At 48.9% G+C, this 26,914-nt stretch overlaps 2 protein-coding genes and 1 long non-coding RNA gene across 4 annotated transcripts; 1 reads left to right on the top strand and 2 right to left on the bottom strand.

Moving 5' to 3' along the window:
* Window positions 1-17,885, bottom strand: LOC124075258 (uncharacterized). Its single transcript, XR_006845985.2, has 4 exons — window positions 17,613-17,885; window positions 5,179-16,780; window positions 3,399-3,489; window positions 1-998 (listed from the first exon to the last, which is right to left on the bottom strand). It is a non-coding gene; the product is annotated as an uncharacterized LOC124075258 (long non-coding RNA).
* Lypla2 (lysophospholipase 2) lies at window positions 17,829-22,169 on the top strand. The gene is made up of 10 exons (XM_046418774.2): window positions 17,829-17,982; window positions 19,385-19,490; window positions 19,777-19,808; window positions 19,933-19,998; window positions 20,482-20,529; window positions 20,611-20,681; window positions 20,804-20,877; window positions 20,953-21,054; window positions 21,154-21,327; window positions 21,404-22,169. Exons 2-10 carry the CDS (start codon window positions 19,413-19,415, stop codon window positions 21,452-21,454), a joined length of 696 nt encoding a protein of 231 aa, XP_046274730.1. The 5' UTR covers window positions 17,829-17,982; window positions 19,385-19,412; the 3' UTR covers window positions 21,455-22,169.
* Window positions 22,170-22,228: 59 nt separating this feature from the next.
* Window positions 22,229-26,743, bottom strand: Gale (UDP-galactose-4-epimerase). Of its 2 annotated transcripts, none has more exons than XM_046418769.1 (11): window positions 26,625-26,743; window positions 24,804-24,929; window positions 24,583-24,698; window positions 24,385-24,498; window positions 23,926-24,102; window positions 23,560-23,673; window positions 23,405-23,471; window positions 23,229-23,314; window positions 23,050-23,127; window positions 22,749-22,863; window positions 22,229-22,634 (listed from the first exon to the last, which is right to left on the bottom strand). In XM_046418769.1, exons 2-11 carry the CDS (start codon window positions 24,922-24,924, stop codon window positions 22,576-22,578), a joined length of 1,047 nt encoding a protein of 348 aa, XP_046274725.1. In that variant the 5' UTR covers window positions 24,925-24,929; window positions 26,625-26,743; the 3' UTR covers window positions 22,229-22,575. The 2 variants fall into 2 exon arrangements, with proteins under 2 accessions (XP_046274725.1, XP_046274726.1); XM_046418770.2 differs by lacking the exon at window positions 26,625-26,743 and adding an exon at window positions 26,296-26,539.
* Window positions 26,744-26,914: the final 171 nt, after the last annotated feature.

The raw sequence follows: 26,914 nt of genomic DNA, 5'->3' as shown, positions 1-26,914 counted from the left end.
CAATAACTAAAAAAAAAATAAATGTTTAAAAAATTCTCTCTCTCTCTCCTCTCTTTAAAAAAGAAAGAAAGAAAGAAAGAAAGATCAACGTGTACAGCACCCGATGCAACTATGCAGCTATAAATCAATTAGCTTCTATTTAGATACAGTTTTGCCACTATAAACAGAAATGATGAGTTTGGTTATCTTCTACCATAAAGGCAGTAGGTTTGAATAGGGTTTAGAGTTTGTAGTGGTGAACAGAGAGAGAGAGGGAAGGGAGTAGGATGTGATGTTTATGAGGTAGGATGTGAGAATATAGAGGTATTAGATTATAGGAAGAGTGAAAGGGAAATCAACAGAAGTTGGCTGTTAGCAGGAGGGAAAAAAAAAGGAGAGAGAGGCTACCCTATGCAAGGCTCCCTGTTGCCTCTGCAACAGGATGGTGACTGTTAGCACACCTAATAGGGATACTTCTGGTGCCACTGGGCCCCCAGAGACCTTGGTGATGGTCTTACAGTTCCTGGTTATTGTCCCTAGATAGAAGTGGCCACATTCCTAGTTGGTGGCAGCAATAGCATCAAGCCTGTAGGTACCTTGCTATTGGGGTTCCAGGCCTCAGTTGGTGTCCCAAGATGGAATCTGCCCCAACTAAATATGGCGGAGGTGGCAGTGGAGGTAACCCAATATGGCAGTTGAGGTGTCCCAAGATGGAGGCATCCACTTTCACAGATGGGGCTGGGAGGATGGGCTGTGTGATAGCATTGGGCAGCCTGTTCGGTGATGGCACAGTGTGGCACGCAGTGCTGCAGCAGACAGCTGCCTCCTGGCCCTGTCCATTGTCCCACAGTGGAGATTACCATGTGGAAAGGGCTATGGCTGTGGCTGTAATGTCCCAAGATGTAGGTGGTTTGGGTGCAGTCACACTTTGGTGGATAGGGAGCCACAGTGTGGTGTTCCTCTCCATGCAGGCACATGGTTCTTGGCTCCAGCTGAGGCTGCACATGGTGGGTTCTGGTCTGGGCTCCGTAAAAAAAAAATATTTAAAAAAAAGGACTAGGGATGCAGCTCAGTGGTAGAATGCCCTTGGGTTCAATCCCCAGTCAAATAAATAAATAAATAGGAATTCTGGACCTCTCAGATCTGTGCACTATAAGGAGGTAGAAGGCTCCTTTCTCTTTATATACCTAAATCTGTTGCCTGGCAAGGAACTAAGTGCACACACATGGAGATGTCCTAACCTGCACACTCACACTCTGGTCTACACAATGAGGTACACATCATCATCCTTCAGAATACCAGGGAACACAGAGAAGGTCTTCAAAACTCAGAAAAGGAGGGGGTACATTCAAAGATGCTTTCTTTTATAAAATTTTAGTTGTCAACAAAACATTTATTTATTTATTTATTTATATGCAATGCTGAGAATTGAACCCAGTGATTCACACATGCTAGGCAAGAGTTCAATCCCTGAGCCATAACCCTGGCCCTCAAAGATGCTTTCTCAAAGTTAGAAGAAAACAGAGCAATTGCTTCAACATTATGAAAGATTTCATCTACAGTCAAATTACCAATGAAACATGAATAGACTGAAGATTTTTTTTTTATTAAAATTTTTTAGTTGTCAATAGACCTTTTTTTTTAAAGAGAGAGAGAGAGAGAGAGAGAGAGAGAGAGAGAATTTTTAATATTTATTTTTTAGTTTTCGGTGGACACAACATCTTTGTTTGTATGTGGTGCTGAGGATCGAACCCAGGCTGCATGCATGCCAGGTGAGCGCGCGACCGCTTGAGCCACATCCCCAGCCCCGTCAATAGACCTTTATTTTATTTATTTATATGCAGTGCTGAGAATCGAACCCAGTGCCTACGCATGCTAGGCAAGTACTCCACCACTGAGCCACAACCCCAGCCCTGAAAATATTTTTATTTCCACTTAACAGGTATGGTTGTATGGCAGCCAGCCTCTAAGGTGGCCTCTAATGAGTTCCAGATCCTGGTATTTGCATTCTTGTGCCATTCTTTCACATGTCCGTGAACACGGCTGACCTATGAAGCCAAGGGAGAGTGCAGAACTGCCAGTATGTGTCTTCCAAAGCTAGCTCATAGGCAGCCTAATGGTTTCTACCTTGCTTTATTCTGGATCACTTGCTCTGGTGAAAGCCAGCTGTGATCAGAACATAAGATATTCAAACAGGGCCAGTTGCAGTAGGGCACACTGTAATCCCAGTGGCTCAGGAGGCTGAGGTGGGGAGTGGCAAGTTCAAGGCCAGCCTTAGCAACCGTGAGGCGCTTAGCAACTCAGTGAGACCCTGTCTCTAAATAAAATACAAAAGAGTGCTGGGGATGTGGCTTATGGTTGAGTACCCCTGATCAGGTTCAATCCCCGGTAACCCCCACAACAGCAACAAAAAAGATTCAAACAGTTCTATGGTGAGGTCCATGAAGCAAGGAACTGAGACCTCCTTCCAACAGCCTGCATAGTTTGCTGCCATGTGAGTTGGCCATCTTGGAAGTGGATCCTTAAGCCCCAGTCAAGCCTTCCAGAAGAAGATCCTTAAGCCTTCTCTCCATGGGAGACCCCAAGCCAGAACCACCCAGCAAAGTTACTCCCAAAGACCTGACTCTCAGAAACTGTGAGATTACAAATGTTAATTGTAGTTTAAAGCCATTAAGTTTGGGAGTAATTTGTTACACAACAAAAGAAACACACACAGATATATAAGAGGTAAGGTGAAAGGAGCCCCAGTATTTTGTAGTTTCTCTAATCAGTAGGTGAAGTTTAGCTGGGCGCAATGGCACATGCCTGCAATTCCAGCAGCTCGGGAGGCTGAGGCAGGAGGATTGCAAATTCAAAGCTAGCCACATAGGACATTACAGAAAAATTACAGCAGGTTAAAATGTGCTTGTGCAATTGGGTCTTGCTTTCTCTTGCTCCTGGGAACTCGGTGACTGTCACCTTGTAATTGAGCTCAGACAGTTTGTTGGAGACATAGACCCTATCATCTCATATAACAGCCAATATCAATGAGGCATGTGAGGCCATTCCAAACTGGCACAGCAAAGAACTATCCACAAAACTTTGAGAAATAATAAATATTTGTGTTTAAGTTGTTAATAAATGTTGTTGTTGAAGTTTTAGGATGAATTTAGGATGAATTCACGCAGAATTAGCTAACTGGTCCTTAAGTGAGACTCAGTTTTTCCAAAGAAAAGCTACTGAGTATATCATTCAATTAAATGAACACTAATAATGAACACTACACGCTGGGCCCTTGCCTGAGATTGTGATGTGAAAATAGGCATAATTTATGAACTAGAGCTACTTTGAAGCAGAACCAATCTTGTCTACTTCACAAATAACTGAAGTAGGAAAACGTGAACAGATCAATATTTTTGTTTGTAGTTTAGTAGTCTTACCGTGGCACTCCTGAGCCTGCTGTGAAGTTCAGAGTATCTCAGAACTTCCTGGGATCCTGGTTTTCCTCTTTCTATCACAGAGCATTCTATTCTGAAAACAAAATCATTTTGATTCTTTTTAAAGAATAAATAAATATTTATTTATATATTCACAGTAGCGAGGATTAAACCCAGGTGGCTTTACTACTGAGCTACATCCCAGCCCTGTAAATTTTTTTAAAAAAATTTTGAGACAGAGTCTTGCTAAGATATCCAAGATGGCCTTGAATTTTCTTTTTTCTTCTGTTTTTTTTTTTGTACTGGGGATTGAACCTAGGCCTAGGGTTATTTTACCACTGAGTTCCACCCCCAGCCCTTTTATTTATTATTATTTTAAATTTTGAGACAGGGTCTCTCTAAGTTGCTTAAAGCCTCACTAAGTTTCTGAGGCTGATTTAGAACTTGCCATCCTCCTGCTTTGGCCTCCTGAGTGGCTGAGATTACAGGCATGTGCCACAGTGCCTGGGTTGGCCTCCAACTTTTCATTCTCCTACCTCTGATCCTCTTGCCTCAGCCTCCTGAATATGTAGTGGCACACTGTTCATTTCAATTCTTTTTTAAAAATATTTTTTACTTGTCAATGGACCTTTATTTTATTTATTTATATGTGGTGCTGAAAATCTAACACAGTGCCTCCATACATGCTAGGCAAGGGCTCTACCACTGAGCCACAGACCCAGCCCTTTTCAATTCTTTTTGACACTATGAAAAACACTTTCCATTGCACTTGGGTACACAAACTCCAATATAAACAAAAGTTTCATCAATTGAGACTAAATTTAAGATACGTACTGAGTTTTTGTATTGTATTCTATTTTATTCTTTTTTATATTTTTTTTGTTGTAGTTGGACACAATACCCATTTTTTATTAATTTATTTTTATGTGGTGCTGAGGATCAAACCCAGGGCCTCACACGTGGCTGAGCCACAACCCCAGCCTCTCTATTTTATTCTTTCAATATGTTGGTTACACCCAACATGTGGTGCACACATGTAATCCTAGTGACTCTGGACTCTGGAGGCTTAGGCAGGAGGAAGGCAAGTTAGAAGCCAGCCTCAGCAACTCAGTGAGGACCTAAGCAACTTAGTAAGACTCTATATAAAAATAAAAAGAGCTAGGGATTTAGCTCAATGGTAAAGAGCCCTTGGGTTCAATCCCCAGTACAACAACAACAACAACAACAACAATAATAATCATTTAAAAAAGTATATCACAATCTTTTAAATTAGCCATTTAAAAGAGCTGTTCTGGGCTGGGGATGTAGCTCAAGCGGTATCGCGCTTGCCTGGCATGCGTGCGGCCCGGGTTCGGTCCTCAGCACCACATACAAACAAAGATGGTGTGTCCACCGAAAAACTAAGAAATAAATATTTAAAAAAAATAAATAAAAGAGCTGTTCTGAAATATCACAAAGGGGAGGCAATTTTAAGATCATCTAGCACGGGGCATGGTGGCACACGCCTATAATTCCAGCAACGTAGGAGGCCCAGACAGGAAGATCGAACGTTCAAGGCCAGCCTCGGCAATTTAGCAAGGCCCCAAACAACTTAGCGAGATCCTATCTCAAAATAAAAAGGGCTGGGAAGGTAACTCAGTGGCAAAATGCACCTGGGTTCAATCGCCAGTACTAAAATAAATAAAATGAAAATAAACCATCTGGTTGAAGCCCTTTACTTGAACTGAGCCTCAGAGAGGTTAAGTCACTTGCCCAGTGCTTAGATTTGATGGTAATAACCTACCTTGTGTCAGTCATCACTCTGGGATCTTGAATCGCATTATTTCATTTAATATTCTTCCCACTTTACAGACAAGGAAACAGTCTCAGAATAGGGTAAATGACTTATTCAGAGCGTCATACCATCCTAGCACTTGTCTCCGGGTCAGGAGGTCCACAAAGCCCGCTATCAAGAACGTGGTTGGGAAATTGGGTGTGTGAACTCTCCACGCCCGAGCGCACGTGTGAGGCACTGATAAGAGCCGTGGTAAGAGCTCAGGGCCTTAGCACTCCGCGCGCCTTGCTCCACCAGCTCCAGTGAAACGTGGCAGCTGAAGAAGAAAGCGCAGACTTCAATCTCGGGGAGAGGGATTCGAATCCCGCACCACAGTCTGCTGATAACACCAGCAGCATCTCTACCCTTCGGTTTCCACGGCTCTGAAGCCGGTGTTGATAGGAAGACGCCTGTCAAAGTCCGCCCGAGCCATTCCCATCAGAACCACGCCCATCGTAGCCACGCCCACATCCACGCCCCCTCCCCAGCGGGCGCATGCGCCGCTCAGGGGCGCCTTTTACGACGCGTCAGACACTGCGCTTGGCGGCCGCAGGGCAGCCGGGAGAGAGCTGCGCGAGCGGCAGCGGGGCCGAGGGGACGCGCGGGTGGCGGCGTCGCCATGTCGCATGGCCACAGCCACGGCGGGGGCGGCTGTCGCTGCGCCGCGGAACGGGAGGAGCCGCCGGAGCAGCGCGGCCTGGCCTACGGCCTGTACCTGCGCATCGACCTGGAGCGGCTGCAGTGCCTCAACGAGAGCCGCGAGGGCAGCGGCCGCGGCGTCTTCAAGCCGTGGGAGGAGCGGACAGACCGCTCCAAGGTGGGCTGCCGGCGCCGGGGCGGGCGGGGCGGGATCCGCGGGGCCTTCGGACACCCGGCTGCTCTGTCAGCCTCACTCTTGATGCTAAAAATAACGACAGCCAGGTCGCCAGGCGCTTTCCGCTGCCGGCCTCGCGCTTGCCTTTTGGGAGGCGAGCAGGGCCATCTTCCCCGCTTTGCAGATACGGAAACTGAGTCCCGGAGAGTGGAAGCGGGCGCTTGGCTCTACACAGCGTAACGCTGTGTTCCAAGGCTGCCTGGGTTAGGAGGAGGATGGCCGTGAGGGCGTTTTCCCTTCTGTTTGACCATTGGTCCCAGTGGCTGCGTGATCGTGTCACCTGGTGAGGACGGGCAAGGGAGACCATGGGTGTTTCCGATCTAGAGCGCAGGCCCCCTTGAGAGCTAAGCCGGTTGAAAGTTATGGACCCTCTCCAGAAAAATGCACATGAGCACTGATCTCTCAATTTGTAATTCAGGAGACTCCGGGTTAGGAAACCTCTAATTGGATGGTCTTTATCAGAACTCTGTGGATAGACATATTAGTTTCAAATTAATAAGTCCTGGAAAACCGAGGAAGGTTGACTGCATTGTACTCCAGTTTGCAGAACAGGGTGGGAGATGCCTGAAGACATAGGCTCTCAGCAAATATTTGTTGCTTTCTCCTCCCTCCTCCCCATTCTCTCCAGTTTGTTGAAAGTGATGCAGATGAAGAGCTTCTGTTTAATATTCCGTAAGTATCTCCTTGGTGTCTGCTTCAGGCTAAATAGGCTGTACACAATTGTCTTCTCAGATGGATTCATTCATTGCTTGGGTCAAGAGCACACATCTGTTTGTAGAAATGGGATAATACTTTGGTGGGTTTTAGGAGGAGAGCATCATAACTCTTTTGATGCAAACTGGAAGCAGATATATTTGTTGAGCAATAACTGAAAAGTAGATGTAAATTTCTTAGAATTGCATAATGCCAGAGGTGGACATGATCTTAGAAATGATCAAGTACAAGTCTGACAGATGAGTACATTGAAGGTCAGAAAGGGGAAGGGTCTTGACTAGGGGTCACACAGCTAAGTAGGGATACAATCCCAGGTTGACAACCTTCTCTTTTGCATTCTGGCAGATTTACGGGCAATGTCAAGCTCAAAGGCATCATTATAATGGGAGAGGATGATGACTCACACCCCTCTGAGATGAGACTGTAAGTGGACAGGCTTAGGCCCTCAAGAACCTTTTAGTTCTATTTCTTTCTTTAGTAACACTTTATTCCATAGTAATATAATTTTTCTTCATTAGATTTGATATTCTCCCTCTTAAAATATAATTTTTCTTTATTAGATTTGATATTCTCCCTTTTGATCTTGTTATTTATGTGGGAATACACTTATCTCTTTATTTTTTATTTCTTTATTTTTGAACCCAAGGCCTCACACATGCTAGGCAAGCACTCTACCATTGAGCTACATCCCCATCCCAGTGACTTGTTTAGATTAAACATCTTCAGGGCCAACAGCTTGTCTCATTTTCAAAGTGCGTACTGTGGCATCATTCATTCAGAGAGCATTCTATAAATGCCAACTGTTGATGACTTTGCAGTTTTCTTAATAACCCAGCTGCAGATCTCAAACGATCTTTATGGATTCCACTCTTGGGATGAGCTTCAAAATGTTCCTTGGTATTTCACTCAGTCGTCATCTTTGCAGATGTTATGTTGACATGAGATTGCTTTGTCTGAGTTTGTGTGCCTTTATATGGCTAAGTTCTGTGTATCTTTTATGACACTAGATCTGTTGCCACCAGAGTTAGTACTTCCTTTTAGACAACTTACTTTTTTCAAGTGTAGTCTAAAAGAGGAAAAATTTTTTTCTGAGTTCTGAGAAACAAATAACAGAATAATTTTACATTAAAAAAAAAACCATCCAGCTGGATTGTGATGGTGCATGCCTGTAATTCCAGCAGCTCAGGAGGCTGAGGCAGAAGTATTGCAAGTTTGAGAGCAGCCTCAGCAACTTAGTGAGGCTCTAAGTAACTTAGTGAGATCTTGACTCAAAATAAAAAATAAAAAGGGCTGGGAATGTAGCTCAGTGGTAGAGTGCTGCTGAGTCCAATACCACCACCTCCCCCGCAAAAAAATCTTTTTTTTTTTTTTTTTTTTTATCCAAGATGGTGCCCAATGATAGAGTGTGTGCTTAGTGTGCCTGAGGCCCCAAGTTTGATCTTCAGCACTGTAAGAAAAAGAGGAAAAAAAATTTTTTTAATCTGAAAAATTGATCCAGTTTAAATGGACTTTAGAGAGATTTGATAACTTGATACCATTTTTAAGTATTATAAAACAAATTTAAAAGCAGATTTATACATGCAGTCATTTTAAAAAAATTGTTTGTTTGGACTGATGCTTTTGGAGACTCAGTTACTAGGAAGATGGGCTGACTTCAGGATATCCCTGTTGCTTTGGATTAAGAGTGGGCTGTGAGGTAAATTGGGTTCAAATTCTGGCTGCATACTGGCTAGCTGCTGCATGACTAGGACATTACATAACTTCATGCCTATTTTCTCAGGTAAAATAGGAAGAATAAGAGTATAACCTCGAGGTTGTGGAGATCCAACATGTAAAGAACTTAGAATAGGTCTGGAACATAATACAGGCCCAGTTTTTGGGTGAGCAGGTACAAATACTTAATAGTTCTAACACACTACATATATAACATTTCTCTGAATCTAAGATGTCATTGTAAACACACTATTATTTTAGGTAGAGTTTATAAAAAGAAACAATGATTCCTGGTCAGCAATGACATATCATTGACACATCCAAAAAAGTTAAATTAAGAATTTTGGGCTCTCTCTCCCTCTCTCTCTTTAAAAAAAAAAAAAAAAAGAATTTTGGGGGATACCAGGAATTGAACCCAGGGGGGCTTTTCCACCAAGTTACATCCCTAGTCCTTTTTTTTTTTTGAGTTTTGAGATGGGGTCTTGCTAAGTTGCTGAGGCTGGCCTCAAAGTTGAGATCCTCCTGCCTCAGCTTCCTGAGTTGCTGGAATTATAGGGGTTTGCCACCGTGCCCAGCTAAATTGAGAATCTTAAATCGAAGTATGTGAATACCAAGTATAGATGTTAGATGATATTAAAGAATTACTGTTGCAGAGGGTAAATAGTTCAGTAGTAAAGTGCTTGCCAAGCATACCCAAGGTCCCAGGTTTGACCTGAGTACCATAAAAGAAAGAGAAGAAAGAATTGTTGTTAGCTTGGCTAATTATTAATATTGTTAATTACTGTAAAAGAATATCTTTTTTTTTTAAATTTTGTAGTTGAAGATGGACAGAATGCCTTTATTTTGTTTAATTTTTAATGCAATGCCAAGGATCAAACCCAGTGCCTCACACATGCTAGGCAAACTCTCTGCCACCAAGCTCTAGCCCCAGCCCTAGCATCTTTTTTTTTTTTTTTAAGAAATCTTTTTCAGGGCTGGGGTTGTAGCTCAGTGATAGCGCACTGTTCTGGCATGTGTGAGGCACTGGTTTCAATCCTCAGCACCACTAAAAATAAATTAATAAAATAAAGGTATTGTGTCCATCTACAGCTAAAAAAAATATTTTTAAAAGTTTTATTCAGAAATACTAAAGTATTTATGGGTGAAATGGTATATCTGGGATTGCACTGAAATATGAAACAAAAACAAAATAGGGGTGATAGGCAAAATCAGCATAAATTTGTTAATTAAGCTGAGTAGTAAGGTATGTAGTTCATTATTTTCTGTCTGCTTTTGTGAATGTAGTTTTTCATAAAATTTTAAGTTTTAATATATGCAACTCTTAGAATTGATCCAATTTAATCTTCATATCAACTGTTTGGACTATGTATTGTCACTATCCCAATTTTACAGATGAGGAAACTGAGACACAGAGAGGTTAAATCACTTGTCCAAAATTACACAGCTGGTAAGTGACAGCCAGCTTTAGACCTAGAAGTGTAGCTCCAGAGATACTGCTATTTATCTCTTTTTAATCTTTATTATTATTTTAATTGACACAAAATAATTGTGCAGGGCTTGGGATGTGGCTCAAGTGGTAGCGCGCTCGCTGCGGCCCGGGTTCAATCCTCAGCACCACATACAAACAAAGATGTTGTGTCCGTCGAGAACTAAAAAATAAATATTAAAAAATTCTCTCTCTCTCTCTCTCTCCCCCTCCCTCTCCCTCACTCTCTCTTTAAAACAAAACAAAACAAAACAAAATAATTGTGCATATTTTTATGGAGTACAGTATATTTCATACACACAAATGTTCAGGATCATTGATATAACCATCACCTTAAACATTTGCCATTTCTTTGTGTTGGGAACATTCAAAATTATCACTAGGGCTGCAGATGTAGCTCAGTAGTAGAGCACTTGCCTAGCCTGCATGAAGCCTTAGGTTCAATCCCAGGCAGCCTTACCCTTCCCATCCCCCCAACCTTAAATATTCTCTGCTAGCTATTTTGAAATATACAACTAATTGTCATCAACTATAGTTATCCTACTGTGCTATTAAGAACATTAGAATCTGGGCAGTGATGCACACCTGTAATCTCGTTGATTTAGGAGCCTGAGGCAGAAGGATTGCAAGTTTGAGGCCAGCCTGAGCAACTCAACAAGTCCCTCAGCAACTTAGTGAGACCCTGTCTCAAAATAAAAAAATAGAAAGGACTGGGGATGTGGCTCAGTAATAGAAGCACTCCTGAGTTCAATCTCTGGTACCAAAAAAAAAAAAAGAAGAACATTAGTAGTATTCCTCCTATCCAATGTATCCCTATACTGATTACCCATCCTATCTTCATTCCCTCTTCCCTCACTCTTCCCGATCTCTAACCATTCTACCTACTTCCATGAAATCAACTTTTTAGCTTACACTCTTAAGTGAGAACATGCAATATTTGTCTATCTTTGCTGTAATTCACTTAATGTTCATAGTGTATGTATATGTATCTATATATATACACACACATATACATACATACACATATGTGTGTGTGTGTGAGTGTATGTATCACATTTTCTTCATCCATTCACCTGCTGATGGATACCTAGATTGATGCCTTATCTTGACTGCTGTGAACAGCCCTGCAGTGAACATAGAAGTATGGATGTCTCTTTAACGTACTGATTCCTTTCCTTTTGTTATATGCCCCATAATGGAATTGCTGGATCATATAGTAGTTCTCTGTCTATAGGATTGTTCATACTGTTTTCCGTCACACCAACATGTGGAAGAGCTCCTTTCTCTGTGCATCCTTACCAGCATTTATTTTCTGGATTTTTGATAATAGCCATCCTAATGGAAGTGAGTTGATATCTCGTTGTGTTTTTTTTTTTTTTTTTTAATACTTTTTTTTTTTTTTAGTTTTTTAGGTGGACAAAATATCTTTATTTTATTTTTATGTGGTGCTGAGAATCAAACCTAGTGCCTCATGCATGCTAGGCGAGCACGCTACCACTTGAGCCACATCCCCAGCCCTTCGTTGTGGTTTTGATTTCTATTTGCCTGATGGGTAGTACTTTTGAGCATTTTTTCATATATTTGTTGGCCCTTTAACTTCTTTTGAGAAACTCTATTCAGTTCTTTTGCCTGCCCCCTTTTTTTCCCAGTACTGGGGATTGAACCTGAGGTTGCTACCACTGAGCTATATCTCAAGCTCTTTTTATTTTTTATTTTGAAATAGTGTCTCACTAAGTTGCTCAGGCTGGCCTCAGTTTTGATTCTTCTGCCTCAGCCTCTCAAGTAGCTAAGATTTTAGGCGTGTACTACAAGTTCATTTGCCTGTTTTTTAATTGAATTATTTGTGTTTTTGCTGTTGGGTTGTTCCATATGTATTCTTGCCATTAATCCCTTATGATAACTAATGAATAGATCACAAATATTTTCTGCAATCCTATAGGTTAAGACACTATTTTTTTTTCCTTCCAGTGCTGAAGATTGAACCAGGGCCTCTGGCATGCTAGGCAAGCACTCTGCTTCTGAGCTACACCCCCCAGCCTGAGACACTGCTTTTAACTGTAGAGCTGCACTAGCTCTCATAGTACTGCTCATAAATGTTCATTATTATCATTCTGCTGTGCATCATTCTTAGAAACACTTTGAAGCAAACATTTGCTTTTTAAAATTATATGCATTTTGCTGCTGCTGAAGTCTGGGCCTTTCCTTTGTAGATATGTTAATAAAAACACCTTCATGTTGGTGGGTGTATGTGGCTTAGTCCTGCAGAATTTGTAGAAACTGCTATTACTTAGATTTTCCTTTGAAAAATATTTTCTTAAATTGCAGTGATACCTTGACTTGCCAAAGCCTTTTGCAAGTTTGCAGGCTTTTGTGCTCTTTGGAATCGGAAATCCCTAAATTGTATTATTTTAAGAACTGTAAGATGATTGAGTGTATGGGGTAATTTTTAGAAACAAAAAATGCTTGAATATTGGGTTACCTGATCTTATCTCTTAACTGTTTAATATGCTTCTGCCAAAGTGTGTCTTTTTTCCCATGAGTAGGCTGTTTTATTTCACATCCTCAGCTTGGTATGAATGTGCTGAGTGGCTTATTTTCTCCATGCATTTGCTGCACGTGACCTAGTTTGAGCCTCCTCTTTGTGTATTGCTTCTCATGTGATCTTAACCCACTCAGAGATGCCACTGGATCATGTTGCAGTTCTCAGCTCTTTTCTTTTTTCTTCCTCTCTCTCTCTCTTTCTTTAAGGAGACAGGTATCTTAATATCTTGCCTAGGCTGTCCCTGAATCCCTGGGCTCACGTGAATCCTCCTGCCTCAGCCTCCTGAATAGCTGGGACTATTGGTGTACACTACTGTTTCTTGTTGGTTTAAGGATATTTATGTCTAAATTTCAGTAAAATGCCATTTCCAAAATTTGACTGCAAATTTTTATCTCCTTTAGATGGAATTGAAGTAAAGTCAGTTGAGCAGTCAATAGGAAGTCTTAAAAAAAACCCTGAAAACTGATAGTGCACATTTCTTGATTTTCCCCCCCCCCCCTTTCCTTTCTCAGGTACAAGAACATTCCACAGATGTCGTTTGATGATACAGAAAGGGAGCCAGATCAGACCTTTAGTCTGAACCGGGATCTTACTGGAGAATTAGAATATGCTACAAAGTAAGCATGGGACCTGCCTTCCACTCCTGCTGAGGAACAGTAGCACCTTCTCGTTTGCAGTGAGCATATCCTCATATGCAGCAGTGCTTACAGAGCTTACCATTTATTTTTGGCCACTCTCCTGCCCTCTTAGCATCAGAGATGAGTTTAAAAAGTGGAGGAGGCATCTTGATCCTTGGCTTGGTCAGTTTGGGGCAGAAAATCAGTGTAGGCCACAGACTTGTGAACTTGTAAGCAATTGGCAGATCTGCATGAGCTCCCAGGATAGTCTTAGGAAATGTTTTTTTGGAATTCCTCTTTGCATAGTGGGCCTATAGCAGGCTCACTTAGTTTTCTTTCTCCTATGGCTTAGATCAACACTAAGCATGCTTCAGAACCCCTGCCCAGTTACACAGCATTTCTCATTCCTTTTCCCTTGAGGGGAGGAGCAGTGTTTATTCATCTTTGTGTCTCTGCTGCCTTGGACAGGATATGGCGATGGCTCAGGAAAGATTCACTGAATGAATTGATTGTCCAAAGGAGAAAAATGAGGAGGAAGAACCCAAGATTGATCCCTTACATTTGCCTGGGTTTTACCATATGTTGGAGCTGAACTGTTGTGCCCTGGTTGTGAGGTGCTCACTGGACAGTAACCTGTGTCTTGTCTTCTTTCTTGTTTCATCCTCTAGAATTTCCCGTTTTTCAAATGTCTATCATCTCTCGATTCATATTTCAAAAAATTTTGGAGCAGATACCACAAAGGTCTTTTATATTGGCCTGAGAGGAGAATGGACTGAGGTAAGAGGGGGGTTGATAAAAACATATCAGCACACCATCAGAGTGGGGGCTTTTAAGGGAAAGGAAAGAGCAAACGAAACAAATTTTCTTGGTTTCTTCATTATAAAATGTTCCCATTTGACAGACTATAGGTATTTTTAAAATTGAAATTACATAATTTATGTTAATTCACAGTTTTTCACTTTCAAATTTTTTCCTTTGGCAATTTCAGCAGGGCACTGGAAGTATAGCTCGGTGTTTGAGCATGCTTAGCATGTTCAAGGCCCTTCCTGCACCAAACAAAACCAAAAAGCATTCTTGATAATCCTTGTTCTAAGTACCAGAGATAAGATGATAAGATAAACAAGCTCCTATTCTCATAGTGCCCTCATTACAGTGTGGGGAATGGATCTCAGTTGCAAGTGAAACCTTAATAATGAGCTTTGCAAATTTCTCAAGATAAAAAAATGTCAGAAGAGAGGAGCTTTGAGACATCTGCTAGAAAGGAGACTGACTATAGACTACTCCAGTGTGTGTTCTGGGAAGCCACAGTTTCTTAATGGCCCACCTACCCAGCATCTCCATTTTCTTGCAGCTTCGCCGACATGAAGTGACCATCTGCAATTATGAAGCATCAGCCAACCCGGCAGACCACCGGGTCCATCAGGTTACCCCACAGACACACTTCATTTCCTAAGGGCTGGCCGCCCAGGCTCCCACAGATGTGCAGTCAGTGAAGACGTACCACCTGTTGGGAAGGACAGAGATGAGGCTCCAGTGAGAGTTGGTTGCCACAGCCTCTGCTGCGTTTTCTCTTTGGGGCTTGCTGCAGAAATCCAGCCTATGGAAGATACCACACCACTGTGAGGGTTGTGTGGGTGCTGAGGGACAATCGTGGTTCTCTAGGGCACTGCAGAAATTGGGTCTTAGGTTGTGTGGCATCTGGCTGTCATGGATAATGCTTGCTTTTTCCGTTGATGTGGCCATGGGATCCCAAGTGTCTTGTTGCTTTGTGGCAGGATTTTTATGTGATTTTTTCTTTTTCTTTTAAATGGAAACTCTTCCTGAGCTGCAGGAAACCCGAAGCATCAGGATTTTGTTTGTGTGAGCTATCAGGAGGGTCTCCAACTAGAAATACTTGTCCCTGCTTGTTCCTTCTCCCTGTTGTTACTCAGCATTCTTGTCAAGTTGCCTAGCTTGGAGTTGTCCGTCATGCACAGTGTCCCGTGGTTATAGCTTGAAAGGCAGGAGTCTCCTGATGATGTGTGATAGCTTGGGGGGGGAAGATCTTTCCCACTGCCAAGCTAAGCAGTCTGGGGAGAGCATGGGAATCATTTGTGTTTGTGGGTAACCTGGTTGGGGTAAGACTGAGACTTAGTTAAAATTCCCTTTGGAATCTCCTTAATGTTTTATTAGCTTCTAATTTGTGTTGTAAGCCCAATGCCAGAATTTGGAGATAAGCTCTTGAGTTCTTCTGTTCATGGCTTTTATTCACTGTGACTAATAAGCTTCCTAATAAATCCTTGCCAGACATAACGTTTGTATTTTCTTTTGAATTTTAGGTAGTACTGATGAAATTTTTATTTTACTGGAAACTGTATTGAACTTTTAAATTTTTGTTCTGATCTAGAACAAAAAATTTTTGTTTTGATCTAGGTAGATCATAGTGCCACAATTAAGACTAGATCCGTTTCTCCTGGAAAAGTCAAGCTTAATTCTGTATCCAATACCCACCTTTGTAAAGAGGAAGGTAGGGTTAAAGACCGATATTCCATTTCTCATGAAGGGAAGTAACCTATGGAATGATATTTACAAAAACAAGGGAGGAGGGGGGAAAGGAGCACAGATCCTAGAACACATCAAAGGAAGTAAGGGTAAGGAAAGGAAATGAGCACTGCATTCTGTCTAAAGGTGGGCCAGACTTTGGACTTATATTAATATCTGAAAATCAGTCTAGCACTTGGAGAGAATTTAAGTATTTGAAAAGGAGATTTGAGGTTGTCAAGTTCTCTCCCTTGCAGAAAGCAGGAGCAGTTGATAAGGGGAATTTGTGTTGAATCTGATCCTCTTGAGAGGATGCATTGGCCTGTGCTGTTTTCAGGAGGATCTAGCTACTTTCTTCAGCTTTTCCTCTGAAGTCTGCCACCCCAACCTTGTACAGCCTGGAGATTCTGAAATGCAGCATGAAATCAACTAGAATGCAAGTGCAGTTCTTGACGCATTAAGGTTCCTACCCACTTGTCAGCCACAACCTCTTTGTTTTGGTTGAATCATCTTATGGATTAAAAGAAGGGCTATGTTTTTTTTTTTGTTGTTGTTGTTTTTTAAGTATTTTTTAGTTGTTGATGTACCTTTATTTTTTATTTATTTGTATGTGGTGCTGAGGATCGAACCCAGTGCCTCACATATGGTAGGCAAGTACTCTGCCACTGAGCCACAACTCCAGCCCCTATGTTTCAATTTGGACTAAGGAGAAATATAAAGTTAGAAATCTCAGAGCACACCAGCCGTTCATTATTTCTACTAACTAAAGCACAAATGACCCGTAGCCCCTGGGGCTGGGCTTCTGAATTTAAACTTCACTCTGAAGAATTTGCTGAAAATGCCATGTCGGGTGATTGGAGGTGCAGGAAGAATTTCATTCTTCATCAGCAGACCCAGAAGGGATTTTGTTGTGGTGGAAGCCATGCTTTCTTTCATTTTTGTGTTCTCTTGTGACATCCAGTCCTGGATCTTTGGTTTACAGTGGTTTTTTTTTTTCTCCCCAGAATGTTTGTATTCTAGATTCCAACTCCATGATCTGTTGAGTCCTCAAAACCAAACTGCCTCTTGGCTTGGAGAAAGGTGCTTTGTTGACCTTCCAGCTTGTACTGTTTTGTTTCAGTTCAAAGAATTAAAAAAAAAAAACAAAAAAAAAAACCTAGTGTAGGTTAAGCTGGGAGGATGAGTCCTCAGCTGCTGAGGGACAAGTGTAACTCAACTTGCAGATCCCCACATGTGCTCTTGGGGGCATGGTCCTTCCATTCAGCTTGCCTGTCAGACTTTTTTTTGTTTCCCTGAGCTCTATTTCCACTTTACTAGTGTAAAGGCGACCCACTGGTGACCAAATGAAGCCCTTTTGTTCTTGACTCATTGGATGGTGACATTTTGTGCACCCCACATGGCACTGCTGGTCAAGGACAATTCTAAGATAACACTGCTTGATGCCTTTCCAGCTATCCTGATTTGGCCTGCATATTTTCCCAGGGTACCTTTTAGAGTAATTAAAGCCTCATACTGGGACTTTACTGTGTATAAAGCATGTACACACGACCTCATGGGAGCCTAACATTAAAACTATGAGGAGGCAGGGTGGTTATTAACACCATTTTATGGCTCAGGAAGCAGGTCAAGAAAGGTAGGCTTAGAGCAGCCTGTTTCTTTCCCCACACCTTTTCTTTAAGGTAAGACTGGAGGACTAGGTGATCTCGGGTCTTTTCAGGTCAGAGAACCTGGAGCAGGTGGTGAGGACGGACGGAGGACCACGAGGGCTGCAGCTAGGCGCAGCGCGGTCAGGAGTCGTCCTGAGCAGACGAACGGTGCTCTGGCCGCAATGGCGAGACGCGGCTGTGCGAGGCGATAGCCATGCCGATGTATCCACTGATGCCCTTTCACTGGACGTGCACCTCCCCACGCTGTGCTCCGTGACACACACAGACCTACCTAAGCCAGTCCCAAGCGGCCCGGGTCCTCAGGGCGTAACGCAGCGTGCCGGGCGGAGATGGGCCGGCGTCTCGCTGGCCAAGTGCGCGCCTCGCTGAGCGCGACGACGTCCTGCGGGAGGCTCGCGCCGGGAGGTGGGGTCGGGGAGGTGGGGTCGGGGGCGGGAGGCCGCGGGGAAACATGGCAGCCCCGAGCGGGGAGCCGGCCCGCTTCCGGGTTCCGTACCGCCGGCCAGGCCACTTCCGGCAGCGCGATGGCTGGGTTCCCGGGACCCGAACGGAAGTTCCGGCGGGGGCGGCCGAGGGGGAAGAGTGTCTGTGCGGGAGAAAGGGGAGAATCGCCCGAGCGGTCTCGCACGCCCGGGAGAGAGGTGCCGGGCCGGGGCACGGGGCGCAGGGAGCGCCGGGGGCGGCCGCGGGCGGGGCGCGGGGAGGCGGCGCGGGCCGAGCGATGGCGGGGGGGGGGGGGGCGAGGCGCGAGGCGCTGTCCAGTCCTGGGCACTTAGGGAGTGCAGCGCGGCCGGGCGAGAGGCTGCCCGGTGCGCAGAGAGGACTTCGCGGTCGGAAGTGGGGGATCCCGTTGTGGGGCAGGAGCTTCCCCAGGGTCAAAGGTAGAAAGCCCCTTTGTGGGCAGGTGAGAGTCCTGGGTCCAGGTGGAAAACGTCACTGGGGAGGCGGTGACCCTTGTCAGAAGAGAAGTTCCCATTGTGGGTAGTGGGAGACCCCGGGTCTTACTGGGGTTGGAGGAAGACCCCAGGTCTGGGGGGAAGACACTCCTTCGGAGAGGGGGAGCCAGGGTGGGAGTGGGGGAGTCCCCAGAGCGAAGAAGACAGGGAAGCCCAGCATTCCTGGGTGGGAAGAGGAACCCTAGGATCAGAGGTGCAAGATCCTCTGTGAGCTTCCTGCTGTAGGGAGGGGCAGCCCGGGGTCAGAGCTGGAGGGTGGGAGCCAGCTGGGAGTGCTGGGCGCCCTGTAAAAGGGAGGAACTTGGAGGTAGGTAGCGGAAGCTTCCGGAGTTTGGAGGATGCTAAGGGCGGGGAGGGGCCAGCCAGCCTGACATTCTTTTGTGTGTTTGGGAGTCCCAGAACCTGTTCAGCTGGGGCCCCTTTTGGAGTCAGTGGCGGCGGCAGCAGCAGGTAGCCCCACTCAGGGGTGTGTGGAGCACCAGTTGGGGGTGGGTGGACTTGGGAGTCCTTATGCATTCAGAGGACATGGGCAGCTCCAAGGGGCTCTGGGAATGGTTGAGCCAGAACTGCTGTGAAGGCTGGATGGGGGGCTGGGAGGGAAGAAGGAGAAGATGGGAGGAGAGTAGGGTCTGGAAGCGTATTTCTCTGGCATTTTTCTCCCCTTCACATCCCAGTATGGGTGGGGTTGGGGAGGAGGTGACCCAGGGACTCTAGAGAATGGATGACTGAAGGCAAGAGAGGACACAGCACTGAGGAGCTTGGGGGGTGGTCAGCAGGGGTTGCCCTGCCTCCTTTCATTCCCTTCCCACCCTCCAGCCCCTAAGCCCTGCCCCTGCTCATCTCCAGCAAGCTCAGGCTCTGGAGTTGGGTCAGAACCAGGGACAGAGTTCTGGGCCACTACAGTGGCTGCCTCGCTTTTCAGCCCTGGAATGGAGGCAAACTTCTACCCTCCTGCCTGGGGACTTCTGCGTGCTTTTTCTCTGTGTCCAGGACAGAACCTGGGGGCTGTGGCATGGGTGGCACCCCTTGAGCCAGAAGGCTGCCCCCTGCCCAGCCTCGCTCTTGACTGCAGTCCCTCATTGTTCAGGCCCAGCCTGCAGGGAGCCCTGCAGTGTATGTGTGGTAACACCATGTCTGTGCCCCTGCTCACCGACGCTGCCACTGTGTCTGGAGCTGAGCGGGAAACGGCTGCGGTAAGGGGACCCTTTCACCTTTGGCAGCACCCCACACACACCCCCTACTGCCCTGCTCTCATTTGCCAGACTCCTTGGGGACAGCTGGGGAAACTGGCTGGAGCCGGTGTGGGAAACATGGAGGTGGCAGTGCTGGGAAGGGAGTAGGCCGAAGCCAGGAAGCTCAGGGTTAATAGCCTGTTGGCTGCCACCTGTTTCCCCCAGGTCCTCGCCTGTGGGAGGGGTGGCCCATATTGGAGGATCTGGAGGGGGAACTTCCTCATGGCCCCATCTCTGACTTTTCTAGGTTATTTTTTTACATGGACTTGGAGACACAGGGTGAGTGAGCTAGGGAGGGGGCCTTCCTTGCGGAGGTGGGCAGGGCGGACAGCAGGCTGGAGGGCCTCCCTCCCTGCCTCCCTCCCTGCATCAGAGCCTCTTCTCCCTTCCTTCCCTCCTACAGGCACAGCTGGGCTGACGCCCTCTCCACCATCCGGCTCCCTCACGTCAAATACATCTGTCCCCATGCGTGAGTGTCACCCCAGCAAGGGAGAGACTGTAGGGGGATCATTCAGGGTGGGCATGACCCTGTGGTCCCAGGCCTGTTTGCAGCTGTCAGCTGTGTCCTGGGGCTAGGGCTCAGAGCCTGCAGAAGTGCCTTATTAGCCTGAGCTCTTATGGACCCCTCTGGAATGGATCTAGCACCAGCCCCCAGCCCTAGGGGCTCTTAGACCTCCTAGGACCAGGGCCTCCCATGCCCCTTCCCCAAGTACTCACCCACTGAGCTGGAGCCCCGTTAACACCAAGCGCTGGGCTGTGCTTCTCCATCGTTACTGCTGATGCCCCAACCACAGCCTCCAGCCCCACGTGGCAGGTTGCCTGGCAACACCTTAAACACAGGCCCTGCTTGCTGGGAGGGGCCCCTAAGGGCTGCTCTGTCCCCTCCTGGGCCCTCTACTGTAGCTTCCTTACCCCCCTGAGCATGACAGGCCCTTTTGGATCTCCCTCCCAGGCCTAGGATCCCTGTGACACTCAACATGAAGATGGTGATGCCCTCCTGGTGAGTGTGGGGCTGGGAGGACAGAAACCCAGGGAGCTGTGGGGGCTGGCCAGCACAGCTGCCACTCCTCTGCTCCCCTAGGTTTGACCTGATGGGGCTGAGTCCAGATGCTCCAGAGGATGAGGCTGGCATCAAGAAGGCTGCAGAGAACAGTAAGGCCCCGGCCCCTTCTCAGCACCCTTCCCCGTCCCAAGAAAGTGCTGGACAGTACCTGCCTGATTCCCTTGGGGTCCTCCCAGCAACTTCCCCCATCCAATCATGCCCCTCCCCCCAGTCAAGGCCTTGATTGAGCACGAGATGAAGAATGGGATCCCTGCCAATCGAATCGTTCTGGGGGGTTTTTCACAGGTGAGTGGGGAGAGACGGGGAGGGCTGGGTGGGTGAGCTGTGCCTTCATGACCTGTCATTCTCTCCTCCCCCCAGGGCGGGGCCTTGTCCCTCTACACGGCCCTCACCTGCCCCCACCCTCTGGCTGGCATTGTGGCATTGAGCTGCTGGCTGCCTCTGCACCGGAACTTCCCCCAGGTGAGGGTTCCCAAAGACCCTCTCCTGCCTTTGGGTGTCCTTGAGGCTTGGGCATTGGGCTGCACTCTGGTTTTGCCCTGAGTTCTCCCCGGCCCACAGGCAGCCAACGGCAGTGCCAAGGACCTGGCCATCCTCCAGTGCCATGGGGAGCTAGACCCCATGGTGCCTGTACGGTTTGGGGCCCTGACGGCTGAGAAGCTCCGGTCAGTTGTCACACCTGCCAGGGTCCAGTTCAAGACATACCCAGGGGTCATGCACAGTTCCTGTCCTCAGGTCAGTGGGGGGCTTCCCATTCCCACTTCTCTCCCTCCTCCCTCCAGCGGGAGCCTCAATTTCTCCTCACCCCCAGGAGATGGCGGCTGTGAAGGAATTTCTCGAGAAGTTGCTGCCTCCAGTCTAATCAGAGTTGCTGGCCCCCAGCTAACAGGGAACCCAGCAAGCAAGTGCGGCACCATCTTGGATCTGAGCCGGTTGAGCCCGTTCCCTCCCTCCTGCCCTGTCCTCTAAGGCCTGGCCTGGCCTTGGCCTCTTGGCTGTCTGCAGCAGGTGGGCTGCTTCCTTACCCTACTTCCCTGAAGGTGGCCCCCTGGCAGCAGTATTGGAGGGGAAGTAGGCAGCGGGATAAAGGGGCCCAGCTGCTGACCCACTCACTCAGGACCTCACTCACTAGCCCCGCTTTGGGCCCCCTCCTGCGACCTCAGGGTTTGGCCCATGGGGCCCTTACAGGCCCCAGCCCAACGATTGCCGGATAATCCCGTGTCTCCTGCCTCACTGCAGCTGCTTCTCAATCATGAATGTGTCCGTGGCCCGGGCCCCTTGCTGCTGTGGCTGCCTGCCCCTGGGCAGGGGTGTTGGTGAGGAGTTGGGAGCCTTCCCACAGCCATCCCCCCACTTGGGGGCTGGGCCCTGCCTCCCCATTACCCTCCTCCCTTGCAGGCCTGGAGCCTGCAGGGTTGGACTGAGGCTCAAGGTCTCCCCTGGCTGTCTCACCCTCACTGCGACCCCACTCTAGGGCCAGGGAGGACTCGTGTCTCGTCTTCTGTCTCCATGTGGTTTTGGGTGTTTTTCTTGTTGTGCCCTGGATTCCAATAAAATTAAAGAAATTGCTTCCTCAACTCTTGGTCCTGGCTGATTCCATGCAGGGGGTGCAGAGTGACCATCTGCAAGATGCTGCTCCAGTGTAAGAAAACATTTTTTTATTTTAAATACTTTGGAAAGCTCCCTCATAGCTATAGAAGTCAGTGCCTGGGAGGGTGTGGTCCCGAGCCCTGCCTCCTCACCGACTGGTGGTGGTCCTGATGAGTTCCTGACCCCCTGCAGGAGATAAGCAGTAGAGACCCCAGCTCCTGGTCAGTGGAGCTCTTGGCCTCCTGCCTGGTGGGCTGAGTGGGCCCAGCCTGGGTTTGAGGTAGGGGCAGCCTTGGCTTGGCCCCAGAGGTCTGGGGTGCTGGGGTCCTGCCAGAGGCCGTAGAGCAGGCAGTTGTGTCTCTTCCTTCTCTGGTCCATGGTATGGGAGGGTCATCAGGTCTGTGCACCAAAGCCTGAAGGATTTTGCTTCTGCCAGCGCCACAGATCTTCACCTGGGACAGACAAGGTGATGATCAGAACTTGTGCTGAAGGCGGTCCAGGATGGGAGCCCAGACCTGGTTCACTCCTTGTAGCCCCCTTTTCTTCTGGGTCAGGCCAGCACTCACACATCCTGTCCAGCCCCAGGGCCGCTGTCCAGCCCAGCTCCTCCTGGGCCAAGCTGGGGTTGGCATAACAGGCAGCCACATCACCTTCCCGCCGTGCCACCACCTTGTACGGGATCTGCAAGAGAGGAGGCAGGCTTAGCTGAGCTGACCCTGGGCCTTGCCCACGTACTGCTGGTCAGGGCCACTTATAGATAGTTAGCGCCGGGTGTGAGGCAGGCTGAGACGGGCGTGTGCGCTGGGCAGGCGGGTGGGAAGGGCAGGGCCTTCTGTGGCTGATGGGGCAGGGTAGAGTGGCACCCACCTTCTTCCCTGAGGCCTTCTCCATGGCTTGGACCATCTGCAGCACTGAGTAGCCAGTGCCTGTGCCCAGGTTGTAGATCTGCCAGGAGAACAGGGTTTGTGGAAGTGGCTGGACTCTCCACCCCTCTGGGGCCCATTTACCTAGAGTTCCCTGGCCATCCCTCCCTGGCTTCTCCCTACCCGGCAGCCACACTGCTCCTTCAGCTTCTTCAGGGCAGCAATGTGGCCTTTGGCCAGATCCACCACGTGGATATAATCCCGGACGCCTGCAGAGGAGGAGGCGGTTGAGGGGAGTTCGTCCCACTTGGGTCTCCTTAGGGGCTCCTACTCCTGAGTCCACCTGGTCCTAGGCTCACCTGTGCCATCCTCTGTATCATAGTCATTGCCAAAGACATTCAGGGCCTCCCGTCGCCCGATTGCCACCTAGGGTCAGAGGTTAGGTCAGCTCTTTCCAGCCTGGCACCAGCTGTGGTACCCCTAGGCCACTCCTGTCCCTACTCCCTACCCTTACCTGGGAGACATAAGGCATGAGGTTGTTGGGAATGCCCTGGGGGTCCTCGCCAATGCAGCCAGAGGCATGGGCACCGGTGGGGTTGAAGTACCGCAGCAGCACCGCATTCCAGGCCTGCGGGACACAAGTCAGGTGATGGGGACAGGGACACAGCAGCACGTCCCAGCTGAGTCCAGAGCCCTCCACCTTACACCTATGGCTGTCCTCTGTGGTCCCTAGAAATGGACAGTGCCGTGACCTAGCACAAGTCACTGCTGCTTCTGAGCCTCAGCTTCTCAGGATGGGGCGTCCTCGGGTCCTCATCCTCAGGCTCAAGGGAGAAGTCAGTCAATGAGCAGAGCTGGGGCTGGGGCAAGGGGCCCTCACCTTGTCTGCCTGGCACAGGTCCCGGATCATCTCCTCGATGAAGAACTTGGACTTGCCGTAGGGGTTGGTACAGCCCCCCGTGGGGTGGGCCTCGTCCAGAGGCAGGTACTGAGGGTTCCCGTACACAGTGGCTGAGCTGCTGAACACCAGGTTCTTCACCCCATGGGCCCTCATGATCTGGCCATGGAGGGAGGTGTCAGTGGCCTGTGCCTCACATATTAGGCCCCTCTTTCTGTGACATTGGAAGGGCAGGGCTGCACTTATGGGCACTCTCATTTCCAGAGGGGGAAGGCATGGAGGGCAGAGGATGGGAGGAAAAAAGACAAGTTCAAGATGACACAGATTGAGCCTGTCTGATTCCCACACAGGCCCTTACCCACAGGGGCTGGCACTTGCAGCCAGACTTCAGCCTGGCTCTGGGCTCTCTTGGGGTCTCTGTCCCTCCCCTAGACCCCTTACCTCCAGAAGCTGGATGGTCCCTGTCAAGTTAACTCTGTAATAATCCAGAGGCTTCTGCACCGACTCGCCCACAGCCTTGAGCCCCGCAAAGTGGATGACAGCCTTAAAGCTGTGCTGCAGGGGCAGAGCCAGGGTCAGAGGTGGCTTTGTAGGCCAAGCCTTTGGCAGTGCTCCTGCCCCCTGCCCACCTGCACCCACCTTTTTGAAGAGGCGCTGCAGGGCTGCCTGGTCCAAGATGTCCATCTCCTCAAACTCCACAGGGTGGCCTGTCAACTCCTGTACCCGTCGTAGGCTTTCGGGCATGGAGCCCCCTCCTGGTGGGGCACATGGAAGCCATCAAGATCAGGAGATGCAGTTCTGGAACCCAGGATTTCCCTTCTCCATCCCTCCAGAAACTCGGCCCCACCGCCCATGCTCACCACGGATGGCATTATGAAAGTTGTCGATGACCACGGGGGAGTAGCCCGCCTCCAGCAGCTCCAGCACCGTGTGGCTGCCGATGTAGCCAGCACCGCCAGTTACCAGCACCTTCTCTGCCATTGCACCTGGTCCAGGACACAAAGTCTCAGGTGGCTGAAGCTGCTTGCTCAGCCCCTGCCTCTTCAACAGGAGCTGGCCTCTGGCTAACCTTAGGGAGAGGCAGTCCTGTGTCCTAGTTACGAGGATAGCTTTGGAGTCAACTCTGGTTCAAATCTGAGTACTGTCACTTTCTGACCTTGGGCTTTTAAGATCACCTACCCCTCTTGGTGGCAGTTTTCATCTCTAGAGGACAGAGTTAATAGTTGTACACACAGCATGGGGTAGGGAGGGTCCAATGAGGTGACTTTAAACACATGCCACATGGTACAGGAGGAGGGAGACAGACCCAAGGCTACCATATTTTCTAGTTCCAATTGATCCAGAACTCTGAGGGTCCACACTTTCCTCTTCAATGTCTGGGGACAGGCCAGTCCTGGGCAGAAGAGAATATGGCAGCAGGACTGGAATCCAGGATCCCAGGCAGGTAGGTGTTCTGTCCATTCAGACTCAGGCCTCCTGTGCCTCTGCCATAGCTAAGTGTCAACTGACTCCTTTGTAACTAATACCTCCTGCTTTAGGCAGCCCCTTCCCTATCCTTTCCTCAAGGATCAGCCGGGAGGAAACAGGAAATATATCAGATGACCTTAAAGGTGGGATCCTTTACCAGGAAGACTAAGCCCAGTTTGGACGGCAGCACCTGCAGTCCTGGAGTGGGATCCACCCCACCCAGCCCCACCCCAGGGTAGAGCCAGGCTGGCTCAACCTCAGCCCTGCCAGGGTCAGCCCAGTCACTCCAGGCTTGAGCTGCAGAGCCCGCCCAACTTTAGGCAGTGCTGGGTGGGCCAGTGTAGACGTGGACTTGGCCCAGTCCCCACTGCCAGGTGTGCATCCCCGCCCTGAACAAACTTCAGGCGGAGGGGGAGGGGCCGGAGGAAGCCCCAGACACTAAGGCCTTTCATTCCAGCGACTTGGCCCGCTGCCGCCTTCCTCCAGGCTGCCTCGAACCCCTCTGGGCTCATCGAGCTCCCACCCACTTGACAGCGCCCGCTGTGTGCCAGGCTCGGCACCAGGCACTTCTGCGTTATTTTCCTGAATTCTCCCCGCATCCTGCCGAGGCAGGTATTATGACTGGCACTTTACAGAGAAACCTACTAGTGAGAGACGGGGAGTACCGAGCCTACGGTCTCACCCTAGTGACACCCGAGCTGGAATTCGCATCTCCAGGCTCGCAGCCCGGCCCTTCTCCCCAGCAGCCCGCCCATTTCCCCTCTGGACTCTGCCCCGGCGACGAGCCGCACTCCCAATGCGGGGCCCCCGAAAGTGGTCACGCAGAGGCCCTGGGGGGCAGGACGGCTGCCTGAGGCCGGTCTCGCCCCCGTCCCGCGGGATGACCTTGGTCAGCTGTCGCTTCCTCAGTTTTCCCAGTCTGTATAATGGAGGGGAGGAGGCGCTGGGCTGTGAGCGCCCAAGGGCAGCGGAGTCTCGGGCTAAACTTTTGGGCCGTGGCTCAGAAGGGGCCCAGTTAGGAGTCCGGGTCGGGAATGAATGAACCCGAGTCGCCCGGCCACCGCCGCGGGAAACGCGAGCAGAAGGGGCGGGCCCGCCCGCCCCGGGGAGAGTCTTCCCGGAACGTGGATCAAGCCACCATGAAACTCCCCTGCTCCCTGCCGACCACCCGGCCCTCCTGAGCCCGCCCGGCCCTTTAATGCCACCCAGCAAACCTGCAGGGGCTCCCGCGCCCCGCGCCAGCGCTGGCTCCAGCGGCGCCACCTCCCGCGCCCCGCGCGGCGGTCCCTTTAAGAGCTGTCAGCCCACCCGGATCCCGCCCTGTCCACGCCCCCAAGGAAACGTGTCACTTGGGTTACGGGCACTACGGAGACTCCAGGAGGACAAAAGGCCTGTGAAACTTTGAGCGACTGCTCGGAGCTTTTCGAGGGAGGGCGGAAGTGGGCGGCACCACTCCGTGACCCGGCGATGGCGTGGGACCCGCGGCCGCCCAGCGCCCTGGCAG

Source organism: Marmota monax, unplaced genomic scaffold, assembly GCF_021218885.2.
Source record: "Marmota monax isolate L192 unplaced genomic scaffold, Marmota_monax_Labrador192_F-V1.1 WCK01_AAM20220418_F8-fsc00008, whole genome shotgun sequence".
NCBI lineage: Eukaryota > Metazoa > Chordata > Mammalia > Rodentia > Sciuridae > Marmota > Marmota monax.
The sequence above is the reverse complement of the archived record's forward strand: the minus strand, read 5'-3'. Positions and strand labels throughout refer to the sequence as shown.